Here is a 27,657-nt window from a genome sequence, read left to right on the forward strand (position 1 = left end):
ATGGATGAGATTGCATCTGAACTGCACTATGAGAAGGTAAATCTGTTTAAATTACAAATACCTGAACTCATAACCTGAAGATTTCCCCTATCTTTCATTTACACTGAGCCAATGTTCACCTATAATACATGTTCAGTATTAGACAAGTGAGCCTCAGCATTGAGTTCTTCCTCTGAGATTCTTCACTGGGTCCAGAAAAGAGGAGTACACAACAAACCTGGTTAATCTGCTACAAAACTGAATCAGGTAGACTCTGCAAGCTAAACTTGAGCCTGAAAAATTGTAGGCTACACAGTTTGGTGTTAGGCTGTGTATAAACAGTGTGTATAAACAGATAAAAAACCCAAAACTGTTTTATGAGGCAGACAGAGCCCACAACACACTATAAAGGGAGCGTGGGTAGATAGCATTCATTAATGTGATTCAGAATCTGCAAACATTTATGGGGTATGTTTGAAAGAGGTGGCTGAACCAATTTTTTTTTTTTATTTATTTACCTATAAATTCTTTTTTAAAGAACAGAAAATCTGATTTATGGGTCACAAGAACTTTGTTACTGGGGAGAGTGAAGCTGCAGCAATACAATTTAATGGTGTCTTGTAGATTGGCGATATATGTGCATTTAATTCAATTAAGTAGTTCCAGCCCTTAGATGAGAAGCTAAGATTATATTTAAAGATGTGTCAATGCTCTCATGGTCTCAAAAATTTTACACTACGCTTTATATAGGCTAGATTTTGCAAATGCTTAGAAATATTAAGATAACAGCAGTTAGCTCTCAGTTATTTGGACCATGCTTTCTCCCTCTCACTTCTACACAATTAAGAGCACAAATAGCTGGTGTTATATCCATCTTACTTTAAAAAGGAAGATCCTCTTATCAGGCAGTTTTCTCTAAGTGGAGACAGACTGCTACTTCACTATATCCTGGCCACCTGCGTTGCCTATAATATATGATTCTGATATTCTTGTTGGGAAGCTTAATATCTCCCCACTCTCTCTTTCATTTTATCTCTTTTTTTTTTTTTTTTTTTTGATCTAGAGATGATGGCAATATAGTGTAACAGTGTGAGAGCTATTGTGGATTTATTATTGTAGTTGGTGAATATTAATATGTACCATGTGGACAGTCAATTATACGTGGCATATATTGTAGATTTTATATTTTGTCTGCTTTAAAAATTTCTTGAAGTGCTTAGAACCAGGCTTAGGTGCTTAAGTTGTAACTACAAATAAATAAATATAAAAAATAAATAATTGAAGCAGGCAGTTTCAGATAATAAAGAGAGCTGGTTCCTGGGTAGAAAACACTGTAAGTCTTAAAACAGCAAAATCTTTAACGAAGATGAAATAAAAGCCCCAAAGAATTTCTTCTCTTAAAAAGAAAAAGAACAAACAAACCAAAAAGCAACCCAACCTAACCCAAACTAACAGGATTTATGCTTGGTGAATTAGAAGCTTCATTATATATGGTACAAAACTAATTACTAGGGAGCATTTTATTTACCTCTAATTTCTATTTAATAGCCACTGCACTTGTCATTGCAGGTATGGTTACAAAAGTATGGCTACCTTCCACCAACTGACCCCCGAATGTCGGTGTTGCGCTCTGCAGAAACCATGCAATCAGCTATAGCTGCCATGCAGCAGTTCTATGGCATTAATATGACAGGAAAAGTGGACAGGAACACAATTGAGTAAGTAATCAGCACTGAACTGCTCTTGACTTTTCTGTTTCAAGCAGGGTAAAATAGAACCAGAAAAACTTTGTACCACATGAAGTAGGGTGCCTGGGATGTCCAGATAGTGTCACAGCTTCAGATGGGGAGTTAAAATGTTTCTCTCTCTCCTTGCCTTGTTTTTTTATATTCTGTATTTCATGGTAGCAGGTAGTCAGCTGCCTAACTGCTGTCTGCCTTTGGGCATGTGATTGTAAAAAAAATGTTTCAGGGTTAACTAAAGAAAGGGCCAAAAGATTATCAGTATGGAAGCAGAGATAGCTATTCAAAACTGGCAAAAAATCATGAAATTTTTTCACAGTTGGAAGAATCTTTTCTTACAGGAAAATCATTAAATTTCCTCATTCTCATTGAAAACAATTTTAACACACTCCACTGGCCTATTCATTTAATGTTTTCCAGTAACAAAAGATCAGGTATGGTCATTTTGACATGCAATCAAATTGGATTTGTTTTGCATGCCCTTTGCAATTCTGCAGGTATGTAAGGCTAGCGGGGTCTCAGTCTACTGTACTGAGCACGGGGAAACTGTCAAACAGAGCTAATAAAAGACACTTCCAAAGAACTCTATACTATGCCAGATATTAAAGATGTGCCAGGAAAATGTAAAAAAAAAAAAAAAAAAACTAAACCAAAAAAACAAATAAAAGAATATTAGTACACAATTAAGAAAATGTATCTGGAATTAAGATTTGAAGTGCTTATTGGACACATTCCAGTTAAAATGTAATAAAGATTGTCTTGTGATTTTAGAAAAAGCTACTTGAAAAGCAAACAGTAACAAAATAATACTGCCACTACATATCCAGCAATTACTTTTTTGAAATATGTTTCTACTACTCTAAAATACCTTTTAAGGTAGAAAAATAAATCCTCCTTCATTTCCTGTTCACCAGCCCAAACCTACTGTGCCAACTTTCATTATTCTTTTTCAGTAAAGTAGCTGACATGAATGATTTTTCTATGATTTAGAGTGTAGGGTAGGCTCTCCAACATGCTGGCAATATTGGAAAAATCATTTTATTGCACTGGCATATGCATTATTGCATTGAAAAGACGCAATAAAGCAGAGAAGATTTTAGGGTTACCGTAAAGGGAGGTGAGTTGATCACACAACCCTCAGCTTAGGAATTTAAAAGACATTGGAACATGCGGTGTAGTAGCAGTAAAAGCCTTGTGAGAGGGCCATGTTCAAAAGCATGTTTATGACCCAGTCTGCAGGGTAGAGAGTCTAGGCTCTTTATACAGCTTCAGTGATTGATCCTTGAGGGGAGAGTGCTGCTATACCAGTCACTAGTTGCCTTTTAAAGACACATTAGTGGCAGCTTCATAAGGGGCAATATAATTCACTAAAAGGAAGATAATCTGTTCACAGTCAGCAGTACTGAGAAGATAGAAAGTGGCAACCTAAGGAAAAGTGGAGGCCATCTCTTAGAGTATTAGCTAGCATGCTAAAAAAAAACTAACACAACCAAAAATTAATTGCAGAGGGACGTGGTTTATGTTTGCTAAATCAGACTTGTTGGCCAGCATATCAGCAAGGTTGTCTTCACTTCTGGTCTGTAAGAGACAAAGAAATCCATCTATGCAGCAGTCCAAAATATTAATTTCACAACTGGGTGAATACTGAATCTTCCAACCCTTTTGATGCATGATTTCCTTCTACAAAGAAAGATATATTAAAACATGGCAATTCTTAAGTATGTACAACTTATGCTAGATGAATTCTGCACTTACTTATACATTTGGAGTTGCATTCACTTGAGTCAAGTTGGGAACAGAAGAACACTTGTCACATTTGCATTGCATTGGTGTTGAGAAAAAAACCCAACTTATTAACCAAACTGTGCCCTCAAGTTACCAACAATTAACACAACTGAATATTCTTGGGAGATATGACAAAGGATAAATATAATTTTTGGCAGTATTTTGTAAAAGTTTGAGATAATTTCCCCTTCCATCTGCACAGAGAGTATATATACTCTCTTTTGGCCAGAAATGTGTGATAGTTTATCATTTGTTTCTCTCTGATTAATGTTATATTCACATACACTAGTAGGATTACAAAATAAAGAGTACAGCAGGAACCTCATAAAACAATATGTTCTTATCTTGTGCATGAGGATTTACCTGCTTCTCTAGCATGTCTTGAGAAGAGATTATAATGTACCTCTTCATCTTCAGAAGGAAGGAACAATTAAAAGAAGTTATAGTAGTAACTTGATAGGAACCAGCTTTGGGGATAATAGAGAAATAATGTCCTGTAACATCATAATAAAAAGTCTTCTGGTGGGGTTTTGTTGCTCTGAAAGAAAGATAATCTCTCAATGGGTATTTTGGTATGCATAAATATGAAAGGTGATCTTCTTCCCTGTACTACTCACCATTCACTTGTTTTTTGCTGTATTTTTTTAATTTGTTACGCAAGTGGTTTGAAAAGCATGAAGCATGTTTAGTGCTAGGGATAAGGAAAAATAATTGGTAGAAAGACATCATGATAGTTGTATAAAAATATGAGGGAAATTCTGAGTACAGGTATCATGACAATGACAAACCAAATGAAAATACTGACATTTGCATGGGGTGCCACATTATTTTCTGTGTTTCATTTATATATTACTGATCACGTCAATGTTTCATTAAAAAGGAGACTTCTGAACATCCCTAAACCAAACATACTATGTAGAAAAAGACTAGTTGTTGTCTTTTCTTAAAACTGCTATGCATGTTTATTTCCAAAATATGTTTTGCAGTTTATAGGGGTACATTACAAACTTCTTGGTGAATGGATAGAATGGCTGTATATAGGATGCTGACTAAAGCTGTGAAACAGTAACAAAGCATATATTTTATCTGAATGTTGTTCTTTACATTAAAAAAAGGCAAATGTGCTAATTTTAATGCTCAGATGAGCTCCTAACCAAATTTACTTCAAGGCTAATAAGCAAGATGTAATCATATTTATGTGTGATCTCTACTTTTTATACATTAATTATCAGCCATAGAATAAGAGTGAATGATAAATTTTGAGCTGTTGAAATTTACTCAGTGTCCTGTTTTATTAGTAAATGTTTTAGTACAAAATCTATACATAAGATCTTGTACCACCAGCAAACAGTCAGAAGCCTTGCAGAAAAATCATTGTAATGCACCTGAAATACGGTATCTTACATCTTTGCTTCCTATTACTTAGGGGAGTGTCAGTATAATATATTGTAATTCCTATAATAGTAGAGTACAGTAGGGCAAATAAAGTTTAGAAAATATATCTGTCTCTCCTCATGGGAAGTTTAACGGTATCATTCAGTAGATTTCTTAAACGTCTGTAGTTTTTTCCAGCCATTAAGTCAAATTGCACAAAGTTGGACTCTGCCTTTTATTTTCCTTTTTTGCTATTACTCTGCCAAAAACCTCCCCAAAATCACCACCACCACTGCCATTATAGAGCCTAAGCAGCAGTTTTGATTGGGGATAAACAAGGTGCTGGTGTAGGGGAGGGGCTGGAAACATTTAACCAAAGGTGGAGTTTTTTGTTTTGTTTTGTTTTGTTTTAATAGTTTTATTCCACATCAGAGCAGAACTTTTTCCTGAAGGCTTAAGAAAGTGAGGAAACAGAAAGAGATTCTACTTCTTAGCTCGCAAAGAAGTTAGGCAACTGCATCGAGTTACTAGAAGTTCAGTTTAAGCTCTTCCTGCCTTGGAAGAGCATTGCAGTTTTGCTACATGTTTTAGTTTCAATCTTTTCAGATTTTATGTGAGTCTAAACTGTTATAATTCTCTTGACATATATGGCTCCTCAAGATTCAAACTAATGGAGCTAAGAGAGGAACTTGATGTGACATAGCCTAGTCACAATTAAGGCTTTTTATTGAGTACTGCCAAAATGTTAATTCTGAGGGGATGTTGCTGCATAAAAGATTTGTGCAAGATAGAAGCAGATGGAAAAGAAGCAAAGTCATAACCAGTGTGCACCTTTTTCAGATTAAAAACTATTATTTCAAAAAAAGTAATTAAACTCCAACAAGCAATCAAGAGCATGCAAGACCTTGATCCAATTATGTTAACAGCAGCTAGATTTAGAAGAAAATAAAAATGAATGTTTTATTTGTCAGTTCCTTCCCAGACAGAAGAGCATATTACACACTGGGTATCCCCAAATGTCATGAACATTAATGATCACTACTGGCAGAATTCTTCCTCCCAGTCAGTGTAAGAACAATTACTGCTTAAAAAAAATGTTTCACATATTAAAAGAAAAAAAAAAAAAAAGTAAAAATATATCTGCCAGAAGTTGTTAATATTTTGCCTCATTTCTGTGCTAGAAAATACTGAACTCCCATGCTAATCATGTAATAATTTGTTTAAAATTCTAACTGCTAAATTTAGCTTAGCTAAGATCTAGTTGGTAGCTTTGGTGAGAGTCCAAATCTTCAGCTGCAAATTGCATCTTTCCTTAAATTTTGCAGTAAGATAATTTCCTGAAAACTAACAAATTATTTGTTCAAAGCCTTCTGTTTGATTTACATTAGGGTTTATATTGTGTGTCAGCCACAGTCCCAGTCCTCATGTAAGAACAGTAAGAACATTAGTGGGCCACCATGACAACATGGAACATCTTCTGCCCATCCAAACCAATAAGGATACAAGCATAATATTCTCAATAGGTACCTGTCACTTCAAAATCAATGTGAGAATGGATTGTGACTGCTTGAATTTCACAATGTTATTTTGGGCTATATTTTGTTTTGCTAAAAATGGATTGTCAGTAGTTCTAGTAAGATGCTATAATGTTGAATTTTGAATCTATGCTACCTACTGTTCTTGACTTTTTATATTCAATTTTAAGTGTAAAACATTTTATGTTATTTCTGCAAGAGAACTGAACCTTTGACATAACTTGAGAGGTTATTTCAATAACAGCTTTGAAGATTTTTTTGTTTTTTTTTAAATTCACAACTTGGAATATTGAAACTTTTCTGCCCCTGGCTTGCTAGTGAGCAAATCCTGTTACTAAAATAGGTCTCCATCAGTTAAGCTAAATAACTTGAACTTTTTTGTGGGGGATGAGGCCTAATTCAATAGATTTAAAGATACTGCCTTGAATCGATACAATTAAAAGTGATATGATTATACTATTTTGTACAAGACCCCGACATTCTTGTACAGTGTTTCTAACAAAATATAATAATTATTTGATTTTGCTTTGCTCCTTGCTTCTTTCTTGTGATAGTAGTGAGATCACCTTAAGGTGAGAACAGTGATCTTTTTTTACCTATATGTCTTTTTCTGCAATTGTGTGTTCAGTTTCAACAGCATAATTTAGATATATCCTGTCATTAAAATGCATGGTAACTACATGCTGGTCTAACATACACTGTGAAAAAGTATTACTGATGTTTCAAAAAGGTTTTTGAGGTCTGAGCCAAGTTTAATATAATCTGATGAAGCGTAATTTGATGATACTATTTTACTAAGAAGAATAGAACCACCCTTTGTTCTAAGATCTGCTGCTTGCCTTCATTGTCTTTTATTAATAGAGCAAATTAAACTTTTCAACAATATTTCATCCCAGAAATTGCTAATGTCTACTTTGTTGAATCAAGACTTCTTTTAAAAGATACAGAGGAACCTGAAGAAAAGTTACAGGGTATTTCAACAAATGCTGTTGGTGTAAATTTGTATAGATTTTGCAGTATTGTCTTTGCGACACCAGGGAAAGAAGGTTGTCTTCCTTGCAAATACAAATAATAGTCAACCAGTTTATGTGTCATGCATACCTTGTAATTATTCTGACCAGAAACTGGAGCGACTCTTTCTGTGTTTCTTAGCTGAAACAGCTAAATATGAACTCAGTGTCTTCAGTTCAGGCAGTCAAATACGTAAGTTTTGGCTTCCCCACTTTTACTACTTGATGGATGTGTCACCTATCAAAGGTTCAGGCACTCCTACAGTCTTTACCAGTATAAGTGGGTGGCAGTGCCATCTTGGTACTACCACTAAAAAGTTGTGTTTTCCCATGGGCTGGTGAGTTTAACTCCTACTTAGGCATTTAAATGGTACTTTGCTATATACCCATAGGTACAGCATAGATGAAGTGGAGTCTGGCTCCACTTTTAAACCTTTTCATGCAGATTTATGAAAATGAGTGTGACTGATTTTGACTGGGTTAGTCCATCTCTAAAAATTCATTCCATATGCAATATGGTTTGTCTTGTATATTGTCAATACAACAAAGGTGTAATGTTGACAATGCAAATTTCATTCCTTGAATACAGAACTGAAATAAAATCAATACATTGTGTAATTTTTTGAGAACACACACGCAGCTCCTTTTTAGTGCAAATATTTCACATTTTCTTTGGACAAGACAAGATGGTTTTCTTTATTTTGCATATATTGAACTAAGCATAACTTCTGGAAACGATGAAAGTTGGTTGGTGTAGTGGTTTGAAAACAAACCAGTGAGAGACTCCAAGTCAGAAATACAATTTAATAATAAGAAAAAAAAAAAAAAAAAGCAATAATACATAGTAAAACCACAGAGTCAGAATACAACCTGATACTCTGTAGTTAGGGTGGTGGTAGCAGTCCAGATGAAACAGTGGTCTCGTAGAAAAGATCTGGTAGCTCTTGTCCTCTGGAAATCCAGTGGGTAAGGCCCCCTGTGCTGTACTGAACCCCAGTTTATATCCAGGTGGGAGCACTTGGCTCCTCCCCCTGGGTGGAGCATCTCACAATGGGTTGATATCAGTCTATGAGTCATGCAGTGGGTCCTTGATGGTCCATTAAACAGAAATAGCTCCTGGGGGGAGCTCTGTATGAGTCATGGGGCGAGGCATGGATGGGCCCATTAACAGGGAGGACTCCTCCTGCTGGGTGGGAAGGTGTTAACATCTCCCCTGACCTTGAACCTCTTTCCTTATCTGTTATAGCCTGGGGTGTGAGGTCTGTCCTGGGCAGCTGCTACCCATGATTTTCTTAACAGCCCATGAGCACTGACATAGAGAGTATAGAATATACAGTTTTGGTTCTACCCACATAAGGATAAACTGGTCCCAGCCCCTGTAACCATGACAGTTGGCTAATTCTTTTTTTGAGTTTTTATTACCTGTGCATGTTTTAAAAGGAGTCTACATTCTGGGATGACATTTCAAATTACTTTACTGTCATCCAGTCATACATACATATAGCTGCTGTTTATATATTTATTTATGAAACAATGCTTAACTGCTAGTTTACTGGTCAGATATTCATTCATGCAAGCCTGAATACAGGGGACGACTACTCTTCTGGTAAATAACATCAGAAAACTATAGCTTTTACATCAGTAATTATTTGGCATCCTAGAATTAAAGTCAAATGAACTGGAAAAGTAGCAGAGGAGATATATATTTTACTTTTTGTAGTGAATGTCTTTAGTCTTACCATCTTTCTGATGGTAAATTCTTCTGCAGCTAATCAGCTCATATAAAATAATAACTTCAACTGAATTTTGTTCACTTTAATGCAAGCTACATAACCCCGTAGACAACAAATGAGAAACAGTTAAATCATACTGTAGTTGAGTTCATGCGCTTGAACTAGATATCATCCTAATTTTGATATACTTGGCATGCTGAAAAAAAATTGAAATTTTTGAAATACTGGAAAACACTGAAATATCAAATGTCGCTGTAAAATTTGAGCACTTCTGTTGAAAGCCTAATGGTACTGCAATGGTCATTTTTGTTGTCTAGAATTTAGTACTTTTCAGCTTGATTTGTGCAAAGCATTAAATATTCTTAAGCAGACATGTTGAGTTAAATATCCTCAGTAGGACATTACAGTTGCAATGAGATACTTTCCATTGTGTGGGAAGAAACTAAGATAGAAGAACTTTACAATATCATCAAGTTAACAGTATCAGTGTCTTGAATTAAAAAAAAAAAAAATAAAAAAAAAATCCTAGTCTCTGACTGAAAGAGTTTGAGGCTTATTTAAATATTATGGCAGTGAGATAAAAAAGAAGAATACAAAAAAATAATTTAGGAACTCATGATTTGACTAAATCTTTGTATATGTACTTTAACTTCACCTTCTGCGAGCAAGCTAGTAATACAGATCATCATAACTTCCTTGAGTGAATCAGGATAAATTATTGACTGTGAAAGATTTGTCCAGTTCTCAAGTCTTTGTTGAGAGGCTGTAACAAAAGAAACTAGGAAAAATAACAGCAAAGAAATAGATTTCTGAATGTCATGGAACGCAATGAAGTTCCACTAGATAGTTGGTATCAAGGTAACTGTTTCTTCTGTTATTCATTATTGTATGTACACACAAAGATGATAATACCGTAACTTCAAAAATATGAAGTTTTTATTAGTTGGGTGCAGTGGTTATGATTTTTCTTGCGTTTTGCTTTAACTCTCTGGTGCTGTTTCTTGCAGTTGGATGAAGAAACCTCGATGTGGTGTGCCTGACCAAACAAGAGGTAGCTCCAAATTTACCATTCGTCGAAAACGCTATGCGCTAACAGGACAGAAATGGCAACACAAGCATATCACTTACAGGTACCAAAGATATTCATATAGAGATGTAAATGTCACTGCTAGTGCTGACCTTTAATCTAAAGTAAATATACATTTCTGAAAAGTTTTCAATATTTTGAGAAGTTTATTATGAATATGTGATGCAAAAATGATGATTTGGATACCTCTTGGATAAGTATGTATGTGGTACATAAGTATCAAATTATTTTCCTGGATTAAAATTGCATGCATTGAGTAACTGCTAAATACTCTGAAGATTTCAGCATTGATTTAACACCCAATATGTCCTTAACATTACGTTTCAACCCTCTTGGCAGCTTCTCAGAGAACATTGCTCTGAAACTAGGAGCACTGTAATGAAATGCAGATCTCTCATTTAAACACGTAGAATAGGTGATTGCAAGGAGTCATTCTGTGCAAAATGTAGGTGCCTACAGGTCTGTTCTAAGTACAGATGAATTTGTTCATAATTTGCTGGGTCACTGACCCAACCATTTCCTTCCTACATGATGATGGGCCCAGGGGTCCAGGGATGTACGTCTGTATAACTCGTGAGTCTGGCATGTAGTTCACACAGTATGTTGCCTACTGTCAAAACAGATCTTTGAAGGGAAAGTTAGATGCAAACTGTGTACTTACTAGAGCTCTGTCAACCAAAGAAAGTGTCATGTATATATTATAAAATCCTTGATTTATCAGCAAACCAAGGATTACAATATAGCCTGTTTGAAAATTTACACAGCCTTGCTGGGATTCCTGTAATATCTAACAAGGGTAAGTTCTGAGGGTTAACATAGTTTTCTATGCCATTTTTCATGAACCCATACAAATATTAAATTTTATGTTCATAAGCTCTAAAAGTCATGTATACTGTATTCCTACTACAGTGAAGAGATAATTTTATTAGTAACTCTATGTAAATACTATGGCTTATGTCTGAATTGGAGAATTCTATTCTGTTCTATCCTATTACACACTGATACAGCTTCAAGCAGTAGAGAGCCAACTGCCTTCAGATTAGTATGTTGTATTGGCTGGAATCATTTATTGTTAATGTAAGTGTAATGCATAGTTGGTTAAAAAAAGAATACCCACCTACAGCACTTTACATTTATCTGCATTTTAAAATTGCACACACATGACAAGGCATGTGTGGTCACCTACAAATATGTATGTTTTTCTATAGCTCTCATTTGTACAGTCTGATTCTTTCTTTCATTCCAGGTTTTTTTTATATAACAGTCTAAATCCTACCACTTGTATATCTTCCCTACTGCCACACAAGACGTTAATCATAATAACAAAGGTGCCCAATATTAAACTGTGTGGCAACTATATTGTAATCTTTCTCACTTTGTAACATTTATAGCAATTCTTTAACTCCTCTTCTTTTACCTTCGTGTAAAATGTTCACTCTCTTACTTTGACAAGACCTCCAGTCAGCCAGAGCTTTGAAGGAAATAAGCATGTGATACTTTTTGTAGTGAATTACAGACCAAAAGATATTTAAAGTAGAAAACCCAGATTGTATTAGAATAAAAAAAATACAAAATTAATCTTTCTGAATTAAAAAACAACTCAAATCAAATAAAGGGAAAAAAAAAAAATAGACTACTCTACAGGCTGTTTCTCACCTGCTTTATCCTTCCCAGCAGTTCCCTGTTTCTAGGCTTAATACCAGTTAACTGATATTAATGACATATAAAGTTCCTTTGTCCTTTCCACTTTCGATTGTATCTCCAGCATCACTTGTCTGCTCCATTTTTCTTGGTGCCACTTCTCAGTCTCTTTATAACCTGCAGGTTTCCAGATGCATTTTGTGTCATCCTGACCAGTTTAATCTCGTAGTCTGAACTGTGCCTGCCAAACAAGCTTAGTAACTTCTCCAAAGAAACAGTGATTTCTCCTTCGTTTTAGTGTCTGCTACCTCTTCCACTTTTCTTGAAAACAAAGCCAAAACCAAAACAGCACAAAAAATCACCCCCACCAACAGAACAGAAACACAGAATAAACAGCAAAAAAGATGCTATGCATCACTGTTATCTTGTCATAGGCCTGTACTCACCAGCTTTTTCTGAACAGGAATGGTAACAGCAAAAAAAAAGTATTTTGTGGACACATGCATTATGTTAAAAAGAGGCCAACAGGTCAGCAGAACAAGGACCTTAACAGCAGTTAGTGGGGTTTCCTACAACATTTGGTCATTATTTCCCAAGAATTTGGATTGGAGTAGAGTAAGTCAAGCTTATAAAATTTGCTTCTTTGTTGCTTATTTCAAGAAAATATTTAATGTAATACTGTGCATTTATGAAGTCTTATTGGACTCAGTGAAATCTGCAAATGTGAAGTTGCTTGTATGCGTCACTGTCAAATAGATGCAATTCCAGTGCTGAGGACCCTTTGAAAGAGTATAAAAGCTACATTTTCCACTTATTATCTGCCTACTTGTTCTTAGAGTATCCTCAGATTCTCTATTTAAATGCAATAATTATTACTTCAGGCAAGACATCAAGACAGTAATGGAGAAATTAATTGAGATCTTATATAAATGCAATTTAAACTGTGTCTACTTATGGTTTTACTCTAGCATTTTCTATCACTTATTTTTTCCCCAAGAATTTCTCCTAACACCTGTTAAATTTAAATTAATTAATGTTGTTCAGAATATATTTCCTCTTAGATTGTTCCTTTAGTCATAGGTAAGAGGATCAAAACAGATACACATGCAAGTTATAATATTATTTTTATATGTTCATTATTTTCAATTTGCTATTTTTCAAGCTGAAACAGTTCCACAAAATTTCAAGATGGAGTGAGGGACTTATTATTGTAACCTACACTAATTATCTTTTAGGCCATATATTGCATTTTAGACTTAGCTGATATTTACTCTTAGAAAACAGTGTGTCTGCAGACATTATCAAAATGCAGATTTCCAGTATTGGGAACGTCTGCAAGGAATGGGTACTTCTATTTTGCCATAAAATGAGTGGAATGCACCTCACTCAGATGAAGGCAGCAATACAACTTATTAACAATGTTTATTAATTTGATAAAGTATAGCGAGAAATCAAGGTTCTCTTTGATGGCAAAGTCACTACATTACTTGTACCAAAGCATACGATGAGATTAATCAGACGCCACCAGGATTAGAATTATCTTTCCAATTTGGTTGCTTTATCACAAATTGCCTTTTAAATTTCAATAGACAAAATACCTTTCTCACCATCTCTTATGATTGCTGCTATGATGGACTGTATCCATAGCTGAGCTTGAATACAGCTAAGAACAAGAGAGACATTAGTTTGGATTGCGCCTAATGTGTTTGCAATTAGTTGGTGGGTTTTGTTGTTAATTCTTTCCCATTGAGGTAATACATCAGATCTCAGCCATTGACTGGTGCCTAATGCAGATAGAGAGGATCACAATGGGTGTTCCAATTGATATCAGTTGCTTGTTGTTAAGCTTATTTTGTTTGTCAAAATTTCAGCATCTATGCTATGTCTGCCAGTGATAATACAGAGGGCTTATTTCTGTTTATATACCTGTAGCTAAATAGTTGAGACAAGTCTGTGTTCAAGGGGAGGCGAAGATCATCACCATCTTCCACAGCAGCAAGGGAATGTATTTTTGATTCTGCAAACCAAAAAAGTAAAGTAGACTGGTCTTGGTGGGGTTTTCCAGACGAGTTACCCCATTAGAAAGATGGGAAAATCCACTCTGCACTGATTCTATGCTTGGCATCACTTCCATTGGTGTCTTCCCAAGCAAATTTGCAACAGAGTCTGGTTAAGGTCATTGGTATGATATCAGTGGAAGGCAGATTGACCATTTACTGGCTATAAGGCCACAGGAAGTTCTCATTTTCCCAAAGGTAGAACACCTGGGTACAGTCTCTTCCCTGCAGGTGGAGCACTCTGTTCAGATGTTGTAAAGAATGCTTAGCTTACAGGGCTCCCAGTGGGCCGGTACCCATTACTTAGATCACTTTGGGAAGTCAAGTGGCCCAGTGAATCTCCTGTGAGGTAAGGCTCTTTTTTAACAGCCCATTTGCCCTTTCCACCATCCTGTTTGACTGGGAACAGTAAGGGGTGTGGAATAACCACTGGAATCCTTCCTGTTTTGCCCATTCTTACACCTCTCTACATGACAAGTGTGAACCAGTATCCCTCTGAATTACATCAGGAAAAAGCAGATTCGAGAACCAGTATGATAGTCCTCTCACTGTATTTTGTCCTTTGTCTTTTTGGCACTTGGTTGCCATGACTTACACTTCTGTCAGTATATATTGGTATCCTGCAGAAGGTTTAAGCGGACCAATATAAACCACCTGAGAGGTAGATCACAAAGCTTTTCCTACTTTAATGTGCAGAGGTGGTGCTTCAGCTGGGCAATCTAATTGTAATTTTAATCTATGCTGGGGTCATTTTGAAAGGACAGTTTCACAAAGTGTTCTGCTTATAGGCCAAGCTCTGCTCTGAGATGCGAAGTGAAGTGGTTCTCATCCTGTGTGTCCTAATTTGGCATATAACTGTTCCCCCAGTCAGTACCATTGTAAATTTGATCCTTATTCTGATAGTATTTCCCTAATTCGGGCTAGTGTGTCTACTTGTCTGTTCCAGTTTGTGGCTGGTTTATCATCTTTGGTGTGAGCTTTTACCCACCCCATTTGAAATAGTGTTTTTTCTGGCTATGTCTATTAGTAATTGCCAATCTTCAGTCCTCCATACTGGGGTTCTATTTACTTCCCAGTTAAGACCTTTCCACTTACATAGCCATTGGGTAGCATCTGCCCACACAGCATAGGAGAGGACATAGCTAGCTTTTGCTCCATTGTGCTGCTAGAACAACTGCCCTTAATTTTTCTATTTGTGCACTACCTTGACTACCTTGACCATCTTCTATTACTTGTTTACCAATGCTGATTTCTAAGACAACAGCCTTGCCTTGCCATTTACCCTCTATTCTTTTTGCTGAGGCATTGGTAAACCAAATACCCTCAGTCGGTGTTTCTGTATCAGTGTCGATTTCTAAGGCAACGGCCTTATATTGCCATTTATCATGTACTTTTTTGTGTTTCATGACTATTTGTGCAGCATTGTCATTAACCTTCAAGTCTTTGAGGGCGTTAAATATCATGTCTCTTCTGATTTTGTCCCACTCTGCAATAATGTATTGTTTAAGCATAGACAAAGCTCCCCCAATTAATGGTTCTGGCATATTAAAATCTACAGTTCTTGAAACTGGCACGTTGTGTGGAGTTCACTCATGCATGGCCTGTGTACAGGCAGCTTTTGTTATGGCAATAGAGAGGTCATCTAGAGATTTTACAGGTATGACAGGATCACCTCATTCCAACACATCGATTTCTCCAGCTCAGTATGTCACTCTGCTTGTTATTGAGTGAGAGGCATTTGGGGGTTCAGGTCCACCCTTTGAAAAGACACCTGATCCCAAATATCCATTTGCCTCATCCTCACTCAGTAAGGTTCATCTCCTCCAGTTAAGCTCACATGCCTTGAATATTCAGTTTCAGTTTCCTCAGGTTTATGGCCATAATGCTCCTGAAATTAGCCATCTGAATTGAATCAAAGGGCGTTATTTTTCTAGTGTGGTCTCCCACTCCACCCCATGGTCCAGTAGTTTCTTCTGTTTTACTGATCATTCTAACCTTGGTAATATGCTCAGGTGAGTAGAAGGTGTTATGTTCACTATCTGAGTCATTCCAGATATTACAGGCCAGATTTTCAGGGGATACTATTCGTTTTCTGATGTTAACTATGTCCAAGGGTTTCGGGGATGGTATTAGCATAATTTTCCCTAACTTCTGATTTTTTAACTGAGACTCTTTGAGTAGTTCCTGCAGCTGCTTTATTTCATCAAGCAAACCTTTCACTTTCCCATTTATTTCTTTTTAGGCACAACATCCTGCATCTAAGCAGATGCCCAGTATTTTGCAAATTATTGCCTTTGTCTTTGGCATCAACAGTCAAACCCCTTAGAGCATCTAACTGCTTTTCTATTGCTTTCTAGTCACACCAATTCTCACACATTCATTCTGTGGGAAAACTGGGATTTGGGCTAATGCCATGTTTTTGCAACTAATTGGTGACTTGGATTGCCATCCTGCTGACTACGCCAATTTTGTTGTGGATGAGTGTTTTCACTTAAGACAAATCACCTAAGTGTCTGCTTAAGACTTTTGTTTTGCTACGAAACAAGTGGAATGCACCTCACTCAGATGAAAGCAACTATACAACTTATTAGCCAAGTTTAGTAATTTGATAAAGCATAGCAAGAAATTGAGGTTTGCTTTGATGGCAAGGTCACTACATTGTTTGCTGTAAGGCAAAATGATTAACAAAACCAATATAATTACAATATATATACTGCATGGTGTACATGACTTGGACTTTGCATTCAGCTGTGTTCTCTCTACAATATGTGGTATGATTACAGTGTGTGTGCAAGTAAATGTTTGTACACAGTAAGATGGTTTGGAATTGGGTTAGGGTATTTATCACAGGGATTGAAGATGGAAGAGGGTCAGGAGCCCTCCATTTGGTCATGTTGGTCCCATAGTAGACCACCTTTCACTCCAAACTCCTTTGGAGAATAAGGTTAGATCTACTTCCAGTCCCACACCTGGGCAATGGTTTACGTCTAAGGATTTTTGGGATATTGGGATTTCAATGTAGTGCTTAGTGCAACTTTGTACCTTTTGAGGAAAATGATAGAAACAATTTGAGTAAATTGAGTAAATCAACACTTACATGATAAGTTATAAACTGTTACAAGGGGGTGGTTTCCGCTTATTAGAACTTTAAAAAATTTGTGAATAACTGAAATGTCTGAAAACTTTTCTTCAATACATGAGCAATATTCTATGCTTTATTCAGTTGTACCTGACTAATATATTTTGAAACATGCCAGCAGTATCTACAGATTTGGCTGCACTGTGATACAATTTTTTGCCTATGTACATCGGAGGCTGTGTTGGTTTGAGCCTACCCAACTGGCAACAAAGCAACCATGCAGGTGCTCTCTCACTCCTACCCTTCTCCAGAGGGATAGGAAGGGAAAAATACAACAAAAGGCTTGAGGGTTGAGCCTAAGGACAAGGAAAGTACAGTCACCAATTATGGTCACGGGCAAAAGACAGGCTCAATTTGGGGAAACAAAATCAATTTAATTTAAACAAAATCACCACCAATTGACCAACTGAATCAGAATAGGACAATAATAAATACAACCAGATTTAAAATACACCTTCCCCCGACCCTTCTCTTCTTCCTAGGCCCATCTCTACTGTATCCTCCCTGCTAGTGGCACAGGGGGACAGGGCATGTTGATTGGGGTCAATCCCAATCTGTTCCATATTGTTCCTTCTGCTCCCTCCTCCTCAAGGGGAAAACTCCCCACAGTCCTCTCCTGCTGCAGTGTGGCATCCCTCCCATGAGAGACAGCCCTTTACAAACTTTTCCAACTAGTGTGGATCCCTTCCACAGGCTGCAGTCCTCCCAGAAACAGGTTGCTCCATCATAGGCTTCACTCAAGAGTCACAGCTGTCTTCAGGATCAGTCTCCTGCTACAGCACGCAGTCCTCCACAGGCTGCAGATGAGATTCTTCTCCAGCATTGATCTATGAGGGCTCCAAGGACTCAGCTTGCCATCTTACCACAAGTCGAAGGGGAATGGCTGCTCCAGCATGCTTCCCTTCCTCTTTCTTTAATAACTTGGCTGTCCACATGGTTGTCGCACTCCTCTCCAAAACAAAATTTCTCCCAAGACAAAGGAACTCGCCCAACAGGTTTTCCCTTCTTAAGTATGCTATCAAATAGGTGCTGATTAGCTTGACCTTGGCTAGAAGTTAATCCAGCTTGCAACTAGGGGAGCTTTCTTGAAGTTTCTCACAGGAGTGTCATGAAGGCACCCACAAAACAGACAGCAGCAGCTATCTGAAAATAGTGATTTATTGCAACCAAAGTTGCCTGGTACTCCTGAAAAAAGTCAAATTACCAGTTCAGGTGTTTATTGGGTAAATAACTACTACACAACTAATTCCTAAACTCTTAAGAATAGATGAAGCAAAATGTGTGTACACTCATTCATAAAGGGAAAAACTCCCACACAAGGGTACCCAAAGGTATGACTCACCTGAAAAAGGGATGACTCACTCAATCCATGGAAGTATCTTTGTACGATGTATCCAAGGGGAGGGTCCAACTGCCAGTCCAACTTGCTCTGCAAAGAACCAACTCAGCTGGTTCTCTGGCTGGGCTCCATTTATACCCTAGTCAAGGGTGCACTGTACCCATTCTGATGGGTTGGGGTCAAGCCCATGACAGAAACAGGATAACGGTCTAGACCCAAAGGTATCAGTTACTCACTGCGAGGCACGGTTTAATGGCTGTGTGGTGTCAAACCGCTCTGGCAAGCCCTGTTTTTGTCACCTTTCTGTTGGGGAGGCTGCACCTGCCACAGGGAGCCACACCAGTATCCTCCTCCCTTGCTACCAAAACCCCACTAGGCACAAACCAAACACATTCCACCCCTTGCCTCTGCAAATCAGATATTTAAGAATTATCATTAAAATATATATTAGACACACAGTCTTCACAAATTTTACCCACATCAACAAAAGAGATTTCCCCATACCAAAATTAAGTAGTGAATTTACACACAGTCCACCCCTCATCCCTTCACCTGAGTTACAGCAACTCAAATATGTATGATTATGTCAGTAACATTGTCAAGTCTGGTCCATGTTTTGGCCATGACCTCACCCAATTACTATCCATATTTCAAATTCCTCATGTCTCACCTTCGGTGCCAAAAAAGTAATATCATGGTTTAGACCCAGCTGGTAACAAAGCAACATGTTGACCACTTGCTGACTCCTCCCACCACGGTGGGATGGGAGGAATTGTGAGAAAAAGGTAAAACCCAGTGGAGGGTTTTGCAGAACACACAAAGAGAGAAGAAACAAAAGCAAGAACAATGGTATTAATGAAATAATATGTAAAAGGAGTGGTGTTCAATGCAACTGCTCACCATCTGGAACGCACAACCCACCCAGATGTTGCATGTTCCTCCCCCAGCCAGCTCCCCGCTTATGTGCTAAGAATGACATCATTATGGTTTCCCCTTGGCTAGTTCTCTTTGGCTATCCTGGCTGCGCCCTCTCCCACTTTCTTGTGAAAATTAACCTTTTCCTAGTCAAACCCAGAACAGAGACCTACAAGACCTTAAAGTGGAAATACCTAACTATATGCTCTAGAATCCTACCACTTTAAGTCAGTAATACATTTTGAAGTTCTTATATCCTCTGTATCACAGAGCACAGTAGTATAGAAAATGCATATAGATTTATGTTGACAAATTGTTTCTCCAGATGTGGAAAGCATTCTGAGTGGTATGGTGAAGAACTTTTCAGGGTTCTCTGAAAACAGATGTTTTCAAAATGACCCACCCATGAGTTCCTATCATTCCTATTTACATGGTTTTTGGAACTCTGATGATTTACAGCTGCAAATCTAGAAAAATAGTAATTTGTACTAGAAAGATGACTTGTTTTCTACAGTGAAATTCTCATAAATTAAGACTACCACAAGTCTTAAAGATTAATGGGCGAGGGATGCTATGATTCCTGACAGTAGGTAGTAGCTTTTTGTAGTAAGAGTGTATGAAGAGTTAGAGGCTTATGAAGGCTCTTAAACATTCTCTTGTCATTATAAGTTCATCCTCTACAAGCATTCACTCAGAAATACATAAATATGTTAACTACTTAAAGAACTATATTAGCAGTGTTACATATCTCAGCTTTTCTAAGCTCTGAATGGAAACATGGAGAACATATAAAATATACCTAATAAATAGAGATTAAATTACACTGAGTGATTCTAGAATTTATGCAATGGAAAAGAAGTCTAGATAACTGTTACAGGGAGAGAGGGTTCCTGCATAACAATCAATTAAGCCAATTAGTTATACTTTTCCACAATGTATTTAACAAAAGAAATACTTTTTGCTGTATATATTTTTAGTGTCATTCCTTTTCATGTAAAATTTGAATATTGTAGAATATCAGTTCTCATTTCTTTAATACTTACCTGCTTCAGCAATCCTGAAATAATTAAATCTTTGAATAGCAAACTCCTATAATTGTAAAAGTTTATGTCGCATTTTATTAATTTTAAATTAACGAGTAGCAATTTATAACATTTATCTGTCAAGTATTTTACTAATCTTGGCTTTGTATCTTGGAAGTCTCGTCTTTGTCCCTTTTCACATCCTTTTAATGAATTACGGGGAGAATATTATTCCTGAAGCTGAAGAAGCAAGAGAATTACAAATTCTTGCCAACATGGCAGCAGTAGGTTGAGTTTTAATGTGGTCACAGAACAAGAAAATCAAAAGCAATAGTTCTGACTTGGATTTAATCAGCTGAAACAGGAGCTATATGAGCTGGGATCACATTTTACATTGGAAACATTCTTAGGTTATAGCTACAAGGAGTTAGTAAAGTGAGAAAAGAAAGAAGTTGAAGCTAAGAAAATCCACATCAGTGAGAGATTAATGGAGCAACTTGATAGAAAGTATCTCTAGAGAAATGCTGGTGCAAAATGAAATATTCCTTTGACCAGAGGTAATCTATTAATTTCAGTAAAAGTAACCGTGGTACTTAAAAAAAAAAAAAAAAACAAAAACAGAAAAGCTACAGTTCAGTTTAGGTTTGTTTTACAAGAATGGCAATGAGCAGGTAGCTTCAACAGGTTATACAAACGTGACCTGTTTTAATTAATTTTATCTTACCTGTTTAGTTTCAACAAGTTATACAAATGTGACCAGTTTTAATGAATTTTAACTGTTTCATATCAAATACATATCTATATAATTGGCTTACTTCAAACAGGTTATTGACTGCACCTTTTTGCCTACTCAGCTGAATTTCCTGCTCTTTTATCTTCTGTGTCCTTTCTTTCTTTAGAATGGGATTTCCAGTTTGTGGCTTTGCTCCACAAAAATCTTGGGTTGGTTGAGAGAAATGGTGTTGTAGAAGTATTTTGCCCATTTATAATTAATTTATATATTTAAGTTCTAAAAAAAATAAAATATCATCTTGTATCATTATAATTACCTAATAATTCTAAAAGCACTCTAGTATCCAGTCTAATCAGCAAAACGGGGCAGTAAGATATTGTTAGTCTTGTACTCTATATCTACAAATGAGCACAGAACCAATTTAAAAACAGTATTCATTACATGCAGTGGAGAATAGAAGTATCAAAGTCTACAGGCCATGAAGAAGTGTGTCCCTGAGTTATTGCAACTCTTGTGGAGGCCATTACTGCTAAGGTAAGCAGTACTAATAAGCTTTATGTATTTTGAGCTTTCTCTAGCCTTTTCTGAACTGCTTCTTGGCTTTAGCTTGGTCAGAAAGGTTGATTTTATATACAGAATTGTAACAATTTACATGAAAAGTATAATAAGATGTTCTAATGACAACTGAGGAAGAACAAAAGGAAATAGTGAAATTTAATGGCGAATATCTGCTACTTAAGGTACTGTATTTAAATTTCAGATGACTCATTTCACACAGCTGAGTGAGATATATCCTGACAGCCTTGCAAGCCTCCTGAAGCTGTTGCAGCCAATAATCTGTCACTGAAAAATGGATATTTTTTTTTTATGATATTTTGGGGTAGGAAGGAAAGTGGAAGGAAAACCCAAAGCTTTTCTAGAATCAGTAGGACTCAGAATTTCAGAGTAATTGCCTCCAAAACAAGACTCTCCAGGAATCTGTAGAAACAGAAAATCAGTTTGAAAAATGTGTGTCACTGGTGAAATCCTACTCTTCCTGTGCAAGATTTAAAAGCTATAATGTGTAAAGCAGTTATCAGGTTGAAAACCATATTTGTATCAAACAGCAGTAATAACCACACAATACCATATTCAGTTGATACATGGCTGTGGTTATCTAAGAATAATATCAAAGTAAATATTTAGTCTCATAGATCATCTTTGCTTACTAAAATACTTTCCCTTTAGGAGGAATTTTGAGTATGTTCTTCATCCTCTTTACAAGATTGCACTGCCAATCTGATGAAGGTCAGTGTCAGACCTCTGCCCCTATTGGACATCTTTTCTGTGAAATAATCCCTAGACTTAGAGGTTAGGAATACTTAGGAAATACTATTGTGTTACTGTGATGACCTTCATCTTGCTATACTGCACCTTGCAGTAGGGGTGATTCTGAGTTAGCATGTCCTCCACATTTTTATTTTTATCTGGACATTGTGAGTGTAAGATATGCAGTTCCTCTTTTTGGTTACCAGTGACTGTGACCACTATTTCAGGTGACTGCTGGCTTTAAGATGTAGGGCCAAATCTAATAGGAAAGGGCTCATTTAAGATTTCATTTGCTATTTTAGTGATATGTCTAAACTGAAGACTTTTAAGGTATGAATCCTAGAATCTCTGGTAGTTGATACATTCTCTGTATGGATTGATCTTCTTACTGTACTTCCCCTTTGGAGGGTATATGATGAAAGAAATGCAACATAACTTGGATTTCAACACACCATGTCTATATTGGTGTGTTACTCTAAGCAAAGTTCCCAGCTAGACAAATTCACCATTTGTGTTACACACAGTATCAGAATGTATCCTTTCAGGAATGATGGCTTGTGTTAAACACATTATCATGGACAATAATTTTCTGGAAATACTCTTATATTGAAATAGCTATGGATTTAATTTATTTTAGAAACCTCATTTTTCAGTATAAACTTTCCCTCTCCAGAACATTGTTTTGAAAGCCAGAAATCTGTCCTGTTTTAATACAAAACTTACACTTAGAAAAATCTTTACTCTAAACAATGAATCTTTAGCTGTAGGATGGTATTTCAAAAGTAATTCAATAGCTGAATCCCCTGGAAAATGTCTCCCATCATAGGAGATCACCCCTACTTAATGGGTGTGAAACTAGCACAATGGCTCAATTTTTCGTTTGTAATCAGTAACTAAGACTTAATTCTGTTCACTGAAAAAGCAAAAAAATGTGAAGTGATAAGATTTAAAAAATGAGTCAAACCCTTTTAGCCCGGGTAATCAATAAATTTACCATCAGTACAAAATTTCAATGTTTCTATCCATTTCCTTGTATCACATATAAAAGCATAAGACTTTCCTTTTGTTCTGTTTACGTAACTGCAAAGTGACTTTGACCCATTGCTAATATTCCTAGATATAAAAAAATAAATAAAAAAACCCACCTGTATCTTTCAGATGAACTTACCCTACATCAAAATATCAGTTTTGCTAGAGATATTCTATTTTCTAGGAAAGCTTGTTGATTCATTTGCCGTATTCATTATAGGCAGCAAAGAACAGAAGCTCTAATCCTTCAGTGATCTGTGCTTTATAGAGCACACTGCAGGACTGACTAAGAGTAAACTCACCAGCTTTCAAAGTGGTATTCTTAGCATAGCAACAGGCTAACTGTTGTCAAGTTTTTGGTAGTGGCAGTGTAAATGTGCCTTTGTGAGGTGTTTTGATTTAGTGCCACATAACACTCTGGTTGTACAATACTGTGTGTTCTCAAAGGGCACAGGATGAGTCGTTTATGAATGTGTTAACTAAAAAAAGTATCTCTTAAAAAATAATTCACAAAAGAGGGAGCTGTCAGGAAGGGGTTCTGCAGGGGCTTACAGTTGGTCCAGTGCATCCAGTATTTTTTTTAATCACCTGAAAATCAACACACAACACTGATCATAAAATTGCTGATGAATAAATAACTATGAAGAAAGGGCATCATACAAAGCAATTTGAACCACACGACATTTGCATCATACAGGGTATGGCTATGCCTACATATCACTTTCTTTCGGAAAGTGAGATCAGTACTACAGTACTTTGTAGTTCTGACAGAGTGAGTATTAAAATAAAACTGCAAAATTGGAGCAGTTCAATAAAAATCACAGAAAATATTGAATAGACTGGAGAAAATGTCTTATAATAAGAGATATAAATATTTCAAACTTCTAATTTCAAAAAGACAACAAAAAGATAAGGACTTTGCAGTGCAGAAATGCCTTTTAAATGTCTTCTTTTCAGGGGAAAAAAAAGTGTTCTTAAAGCTCAGGCATGTGAAAGAGACTGGCAGAACAAGAAACAAAGTTACAATCCAGACAAATAAGAGAATAGGCACGAGTGTGTAATGACTGGTTAAATCATCTTTGGAACAAATGATCAAGGGAAGCACTGGATTCCTTACAGGATACTGACGTACGGAAACAGACTCTATAACTCGAAAGTTATAAAGTAGGTATGTTTATTGCGCGCAGATGCACGGGGGATCGCTCCACCACAAGCGTGCATACCCGAGGAGGCAAGTCCTCCCACATTTATACAGTGAAACAATACATATTCATGTGACGCCTATACATATTCATCACCTAACCCCGCCTATCCCCGCTTCATATGTTAATTAGCTTATCAGTCCTTTGCGCTTGTGCAGATCTTCCCAGAAATTATGGGCAGGTGTCTTCCGGATGTGAGCAGTGGTCTTTGGGAGGAAGAATATAGTCTTCCTCTCAGCATGCTCTTCACCCTTTCCCTGGAATGCGATGATTTTGCAATCCTGTAGAGTCTTTATCAGTCTGAGCTAATTCATGTTCTTGTTTACCATCCGGCAAAGGGATTTATTGATGTTTTTGTGACGGGTGCCATCCTGTTTTCTAATTCTTGTTCCTTATGGTTGTCTTCTAGATGAGGTGGGGAAGCCCTTTTCATGGTTGAATGTTCTTCTCAGGGTTGCTTTTAGTTAGATAAGGTCAGAATGTCCCTTCTATCTGTAAATAAGTCCTTGCTAGCAAGAGAAAGCAATTTTTTACATCTGCTAGACGTTTATTTTCCTCTTAAACTCTATTATACTATTCTATACTCTAAAATTCTTAATATGTGAAATTAACCATTATTTTATTTATTATTATTATTCCCCTATATCAATACTATGTTCTAATCTGTTGTGACATCTCTTTGGAACATACATACTAGCTAAAAAATAATAATTCTCTGGTTAGACTAGCATTATTGGACTCAATACAAGAATATTTTGGAGTGGAAGTCAAAATAAGTAACTTTTTTTTTTCTTTATGAACCTATGAACAAAACATTATATATATGAAGTCAAATCTACAAAATTAGCCTTGAAGGATTTATTTCCCTTTATATAAATTTACTGTACTGTATAAACAAGCACATTTAATGCACCAAACAATCATTCCAGTTTTATTAATGAAAATATTATTGTTCTGCATTAACATGCCATGCTGTGTGATCTTACCTAAATCTTACATATGTGTTAGGACTATGTAATTTCTGAAATTTGTGATGGACATTCAGTCAAGTGTATGTCAAATGAACAAAAAGCCTCTGACTGCAGTAGTTTCCGAACAGACACAAACCAAGCAGAATTTTTGCTGGCTATATGAATTGAGTAAAAATTATTAAGGGAATTGGATAGGTCTGAAATGGATTATTGCCATTCTTTTGTTGAACTAAGTAATAAAAATAAATGAAGAAGGTTTTTTTTTCTTAAGATGATTCCACTGTAATTTACAAGTAACTGTGACAGAACTGAACGGTAATACTAATTTTTTTTTTTTTTTTTGTCTTTCTCTTGTGTGTGTCATTTGAAGAAGTAGTGGGGACTGAAATTTCTTTTTAAATAGGTATTTCTGAATTAGCACATAATTATCTTCTATAAAATGATTTCTGTGATGAATTCTACAGTTTTTGCAAGATTTATAGAAGTAATCAGATCATAAAGGGACATTTTAGCCTGTACTGAAATCAAAATACTTTGGTTTTGATAAGGAATTATCTATGCAGTTACAAATGCCACAAGAGCTCTTTTTAAGGCTTTGTGAATGCTGGTTGGTGGTCACAGTATGGAGCCCTGCTATTGTTAATAGACTCACTAAGTAGTTAATATTTCATTTAACTGGAAACATTTTTCTTTTGATCAGAAATTACACACCATTCTTTAGCTGTGATGGATTCTAATTGTGGTCCAGGAGGTAAACAGCCAGTGGTTGATTAATCTGGTTATCCCACTGTTAAGAATTTTTCATTTTAAAACATTTTTAATATTGTAAAAATAAGATTTTTGTACTGCTGAGAGTAACCTAGCTAACATATAATGTGTTCTACCAGAAGGGGCTACACATATTGACACAATAATTCCACACCAACTTGTTTAAAAATACTCTTCTTAAAGAATATAATGCCAGACTCGCAAATTTTATTGAAAGCACAGTGCTTTTAATGATGAGGAGAAAATGGATGTGAGCAATGTCACTTACCAATCTGTCAAATTTAACGCAATGTTTGTTTGTTTCTTTCAGCATAAAGAACGTCACTCCAAAAGTAGGTGATGCTGAAACTCGTAAAGCCATTCGCCGTGCCTTCGATGTGTGGCAGAATGTAACTCCTCTAACATTTGAAGAAATTCCTTATATTGAATTAGAAAATGGCAAGAGGGATGTGGATATTACGATCATTTTTGCATCAGGTTTTCATGGAGATAGTTCTCCATTTGATGGGGAAGGAGGATTTTTGGCTCATGCATATTTCCCTGGGCCAGGAATTGGTGGAGACACTCATTTTGACTCAGATGAGCCATGGACTTTGGGAAATCCCAATCACGATGGTAAGAGAAGATTTCAGTTTAAACAAAATAAATAAATGGTGTGAATTTTCAGCTATCAGAACTATTTCCATACTTGTCCCTAAAGTCACACAGTCGCATTTCTTTTTAGAGTTCACACTACTTCAGAAATACCTGTAGTTGAGTGATGTTACAATCTGAGGGAGAAAAGTTTCTCTCTAAATATAAGTTACAGTATGAAAATGTGTTTCTTTTGAAAAACATTGAATTCTTGTTAGGAATCTTTGTGTTCATTCAAATACTGTTGAATGTTTACATAAACTACTTTCATTTTAAAATTGTTTGCCATATAGACTTTTTTATGTTTAGGGAATATGTGGAATGTCCTTTAGCAGTTATATAAGAGAGATTAAGAACAGCTGAGACTACCCACCAATAGAGTGGATACTAATGTACATAAACCCTGGTATTCTCCTGTTTTTCTTTATGGTGATGCAGTGGCAGCATTTAAAGTTGACTTTTAAAGATGCCATTTCAAGAACAGAGTTAGTGTTTCCCAATAACATTTCAATGTGTTTTCAAATTGTTAATTCCAACAGTAATTCCACTTTACTTGAGCTGTACATTCCCCATAGCTGAATGAGTGACTGTACAGTGCAGTTGACATACATAAAATTTAGCAAATCAAGATTAAAGACATTGTTTAAAATTACTC

The 27,657-nt window shown here is 36.3% G+C and overlaps 1 protein-coding gene across 1 annotated transcript; it reads left to right on the top strand.

The window, feature by feature from the left end:
• On the top strand, positions 1–27,273 carry LOC103779486 (matrix metalloproteinase-16-like). The gene is made up of 4 exons (XM_008947111.1): positions 1–36; positions 1,549–1,697; positions 10,166–10,288; positions 26,680–27,273. The coding sequence occupies exons 1-4, from the start codon at positions 1–3 to the stop codon at positions 27,017–27,019; spliced, it is 648 nt and encodes a 215-aa protein (XP_008945359.1). The 3' UTR covers positions 27,020–27,273.
• Positions 27,274–27,657: the final 384 nt, after the last annotated feature.

This window comes from Merops nubicus, unplaced genomic scaffold (genome assembly GCF_000691845.1).
Source record: "Merops nubicus isolate BGI_N331 unplaced genomic scaffold, ASM69184v1 scaffold4349, whole genome shotgun sequence".
Lineage (NCBI taxonomy): Eukaryota > Metazoa > Chordata > Aves > Coraciiformes > Meropidae > Merops > Merops nubicus.

Excerpts from the sequence above, each read along its gene's own strand:
- LOC103779486 (XM_008947111.1), top strand. The coding sequence starts at position 1 with ATGGATGAGATTGCATCTGAACTGCACTATGAGAAG. Across the intron at positions 37-1,548 it reads CTGAACTGCACTATGAGAAG|GTATGGTTACAAAAGTATGG; the intron begins GTAAATCTGTTT and ends TTGTCATTGCAG. Across the intron at positions 1,698-10,165 it reads GTGGACAGGAACACAATTGA|TTGGATGAAGAAACCTCGAT; the intron begins GTAAGTAATCAG and ends TGTTTCTTGCAG.